The following is a 4,833-nucleotide window of genomic DNA, read 5'->3' as shown; positions in this document are numbered from 1 at the left end:
GCTGGAACTCCAGCATAATATGTTGGAGTTCCAGCATAAGTACACTAGAACTCCAGCATAATATACGGGAGTTCCAGCAAGTATAAATGTCCAGTATAATATACTGGAGTTTGGAGCACCGGTGCTCCAGTCTCCCGTATATTATACAGGAGTCAGCAAAGTATACCGGTCCAGCATAATATGCTGGAGTTCGTACACAGATGCACCGAACACCCGTATATTATACGGGACCGGTCACTGTTGCAGCAAAATAGTGGCTATTTTTCATTGACTTCATAAATGGTGGCTATTTTTGATTGACCAGTCCGAAAACTGGCTATACTTTGCTATTTTGACCAAATATCTTCTAGCAGGCAGGCCCAATAAGCAACATAATCCACAAGAATGTGCAAATAGGCCCAATCGGAACCAGTTTTAACCCTCAAATTCTTACCACCTCTCCGCCGCTCGCTCACTCACTCATTCTCCCTTTCGTTTGCAGCCAACTCTCGAGTTTTCCTTTGAGCCATGAGGTATAAACATAACTCCAAATTTTCGTTTTTTTTTATCCTTTTTCGATGTAAATGTTATTTTATTTTTCATATTTAGAGTTTGTAGATTATCACTTATGAATCTTTGAATGTAGGATTTGGGTTCATTAGATAATTGTTGATTTAATATATGACAATATTTTGCTTGGCATAATAGTAAAACTAGAGATGGATAATTTTCTCATTTTATAGAAATTTTGATCTTTTAACTTTTTATTTACAGCAAAAACAACTGCCCCTCAGTTCCCTATATCATTTACTTTATATAAACTCATATACGGCTAATATTATACGAAATAAAAAAAATACTAGTAGTTCTCTTTAGTTCTTTATTTATACGGAAAAAATGGCACTTGTTGATGTGGGGTTATTCGGAATGTGCTAATGAATCTAATGTATGAAAAATGCCTATATTTTTTGAGTCAAATTTTAGAAAGTCAAGTAAAATTTACTACTTGGCAGGTGTCAAATGTTGCAAGTTAGGTGTAGAGATTGGATCGTCTACATCGTATTTGCTATGAGTAATTTTAATACGGTTGGTATGGTCAGTGTTACTGAACTTTATCTCAGTGTAGAGGGGCTGGAGTGTGAGATATAGATAATTTAGAGAAAACTTAATTTGCTTTAGTTGACGGATTATTGATTGTTGAAATGAAATGGGACCGAAATAGAGCAGAATGGATATGGCATGTGAGGTTGCTCCATTGGCACAGGGACTTCACTTTCAACCAAGAGGTTGAGAGTTTGAGTAACAAAAGAGCGAAAAGGGCCACCGTTGACTCTTAGGTGGTGAGTTTGAGGGTGGGCTTTACCTTATCACAATAAGGGGAAGGAAAAGAGGATCAATGAATGGGTATAGAGGATGTATATTGTTGACCTAGTGGCAAAGTCAAGAATTTCACTAAAGGTGTTGAAGATTATTTAGTATATACGCATAAAACGTAATACTTGACCTACATACACAGTATAATTTTCCGATGAAGAGTGTTCAACTGACCATCCTTGAGCCTAAGTGGCTCCGCCACTGTGTTGAGCCCAACTAGTTTGGGTTGGGGACCTTGAGTTATAGTTGATTGATTATATTTTACTTTTGTGCCTTTAGCATAATATCTTTGATAAGAACTTTACTAAATTTGCTATTTGGAGTATCTTGTACTGTCTTGTTAATTACCTTAATAATTACAGTAAGCTTCAGAGTGATGCCCTAAGAGAAGCCATCACTGTGATTAAGAGCGCTTCAAATGAGAAGAAAAGGAAGTTCACTGAAACCATTGAGCTCCAGATTGGGCTGAAAAACTATGATCCCCAAAAGGACAAGCGTTTCAGTGGTTCAGTCAAGTTGCCTCACATTCCTCGCCCTAAGATGAAGATTTGCATGCTTGGAGATGCTCAGCATGTTGAAGAGGTAATCCACGTTAACTAGTCACAGAAATAATGGAGCTGAATTTCTCAGTTTGTCTACCATATTTTTGGCAGTTGAACAAGCTACTGACCGACTCACATTTGCATAAGTATCACTTCAATAATATTCTGTTAAGTTTTAGGCGGTGGATCCTTAAAGGCTCATACTTCAATGATTTGAATAATAAAACGTGATTCAATTATTCTTTTTCCAAGCTTAGTGTGGTTATGGGATTATAGCATTCGTTATCAAAGCACTCTTCAAAATTTTCTGGTTTATTTTTTCGGCTTTGATTAAACATCCTGGCAATGAAGGGGACCTTTGGAGCAACCGTAAAGTTGTTTCCGTGAGGCCTATAGGTCATGGGTTCGAGCCGTGGAAGCAACCACTTATGCTTGCATTAGGATAAGTTGTCTACATCACACCCCTTGGGGTACGAACCTTTTGTGGACCTTGTGTGAATGCGGGATGCTCTGTGAACTTAGCTGTCCTTCGATGAAACGTCCTGGCGGTGACTGAATGTTTTGTTTGGGATGCACACTACTGGTACCTGATAAATTTAGATAGTGCTATTGCATTTATGTCTTAGATTTGAGGAAGCAGCAAATTTCATAGAGTTCCATTTTTGTATGAAGTTGATTGCCTAGTCCTCATAACTATTTGAAAATTTTGTGTTTGTTAGTTTACCTGAAGGCTAAAGCTACTTCTAGGGGTACTGCTTAAGGTGATTTTGTGCAAGGGTGATGAAAGCTTGTTGCGTTGTTTTTCAGGCTGAAAAGATTGGGTTGGAGTACATGGACGTGGAAGGTTTGAAGAAGCTTAACAAAAACAAGAAGTTGGTTAAGAAGCTCGCAAAGAAATACCATGCTTTTTTGGCATCAGAAGCTGTTATAAAGCAAATCCCCCGTCTCTTGGGGCCCGGCTTGAACAAAGCCGGTAAGTTCATTAGACTATTTTGATTTTTTAGCTTAGCTCTTGAGCCTCTTTGGTTTACATCTCATCTTTGTGCTTTATAGTTGTTCATATTGGTGGTTGTGCCTTATTTTGATTGAGTTGTACTGTCCCTAGCACCATTGGCTTTACCTATACGTACATATGATGTCAGAAACACTCCACGTACTTACCAACCAGATATTTTGTTAATGAAATGTTACCTCTCTAATTCACCAAATTTCCCCAAATATCATTTCTAGCTGTCAACGTCGTATCAATCTTAGTGTGAAAAAGTTCGTACATTTTTTTTCCTATTGTAGACTTGGTGTTGTTTTCCTAAGTGCCATCTCACTCGCAATGGTTTATTCAAATAATTTTTGCCAATGTATAAACTACTTCTCTTTAACTTTAAACCGCAGGTAAATTTCCTAGCCTTGTTAGCCACCAAGAATCGCTCGAGTCTAAGGTTAACGAGACCAAGGCCACTATAAAATTCCAATTGAAGAAGGTGCTTTGCATGGGAGTTGCTGTCGGTAATATGGATATGGAGGAGAAACAAATCTTCCAGAATGTGCAGATGAGTGTCAACTTTCTAGTGTCTTTGCTAAAAAAGAACTGGCAAAATGTGAGTTTATTTAACATCCTATAACTTCGTTTATCCCCGAGCATTTACCTTATAGTTTCTTCGAGTCTGATAACTTCATTCAATGTTCAAACTTATTCTAATATCTCTTCGTCGTTAATGCTAACAGGTGAGATGCCTGTACTTGAAGAGTACCATGGGAAAGACTCAACGCGTCTTCTAAGGAAATTGTATTACAATCTTGGCAGTTCTGGCGTTTTGCTTTGTATGCGCTATAGATGCTATTGAAATTTTTGGTTAGTTGTGATCCTAGATTTTGTCTTGAACTTGATATCAGTTTTGTGATGATTTTATTTTCTCCTTTTAAGATGGTACCACAATTCTCTCTGTTTTATCATGGTTTAGATTTCTTGAAGATTGTCAAATTATTATCCTGAAGGAGAAAATATCTGCCAGAAAACTTTTTTGCTCTTAGACTTTGCATTACCTAAATTACTTCTTTCTGAAGCCTAAAGTAAAAATTCAGGCATGCAGACACAAAAATAGATATCTAAAAATTGTCTTGTTTTATCCAAAAAATTTAACAGGTACTTAAGAATTTTAATTCCTGGCATACGATTATGATATTCATTTCTGTGATTATTATTGTAATAAGCATAAAAGAATTACTATAAAAATTCGATGAACGTATACAAAATCTATAAGATACCGTCAGACTTTTCCCATCCACAATAACAACACTTTACTATAACGGCCATATTTTCTTTGGAACTAATTTTTTGTGTTATGTTATAATGTATGTTCTCTATAATAGCTTGTTACTATAGTAATAAAAAAAATTCGGAACAAATAATGCTGTTATAGAAATGTTTGATTGTACCACGTAAATGTGGATTATCACTCTATTTGGGTTCATTTCTAAATGACATGACAAAAATATAAATATAGAAGATATCTACTTAAAGATCACTGATGGAATTATCAAATTATTTAATTTAAACTCTTCCATAATGGTATTATATCTTTTCAAGAGAAATATAATGAGTCATTATTTTCTAACATAAGAGAAAAGTTATTAAACTAAAAGATAATGATTCTATCTACTGAAAATATGTGATCTTGTCTTAACATCTAGTTAAACTCAAACCCAAGAGAGTTCTATGCAAAAGGAGTTGATTAGTATGAAGAAGGGCTAGATGATAAACTAATTCTTATACATTGTTGTTAATGCCTATCAATATACAAGTAAATTCTCAAGGTCGATATTGGCTTTTATTACCCTATCAAGTAACTATGTTACACTAAAGTCACTTGGTATGGAGGGGGAGATTGATATGGTGTCCATTTCATTCAAATGATTTGGTAGCCAATTTTATTGACTTGGT

At 35.7% G+C, this 4,833-nt stretch overlaps 1 protein-coding gene across 1 annotated transcript; it reads left to right on the top strand.

The window, feature by feature from the left end:
* Window positions 1–371: 371 nt before the first annotated feature.
* On the top strand, window positions 372–3,894 carry LOC107784026 (large ribosomal subunit protein uL1z-like). Its single transcript, XM_016605080.2, has 5 exons — window positions 372–512; window positions 1,716–1,935; window positions 2,703–2,868; window positions 3,285–3,490; window positions 3,618–3,894. The coding sequence occupies exons 1-5, from the start codon at window positions 508–510 to the stop codon at window positions 3,669–3,671; spliced, it is 651 nt and encodes a 216-aa protein (XP_016460566.1). The 5' UTR covers window positions 372–507; the 3' UTR covers window positions 3,672–3,894.
* Window positions 3,895–4,833: the final 939 nt, after the last annotated feature.

Source organism: Nicotiana tabacum, chromosome 22 (genome assembly GCF_000715075.1).
Source record: "Nicotiana tabacum cultivar K326 chromosome 22, ASM71507v2, whole genome shotgun sequence".
Taxonomy (NCBI): Eukaryota; Viridiplantae; Streptophyta; class Magnoliopsida; order Solanales; family Solanaceae; genus Nicotiana; species Nicotiana tabacum.
The sequence above is the reverse complement of the archived record's forward strand: the minus strand, read 5'-3'. Positions and strand labels throughout refer to the sequence as shown.

What these genes read in the sequence shown, in the direction of transcription:
- LOC107784026 (XM_016605080.2), top strand. An exon ending in ATGCTCAGCATGTTGAAGAG is followed by an intron (nt 1,936 to 2,702) that starts GTAATCCACGTT and finishes GTTGTTTTTCAG; the next exon opens with GCTGAAAAGATTGGGTTGGA. An exon ending in TAAAAAAGAACTGGCAAAAT is followed by an intron (nt 3,491 to 3,617) that starts GTGAGTTTATTT and finishes TAATGCTAACAG; the next exon opens with GTGAGATGCCTGTACTTGAA.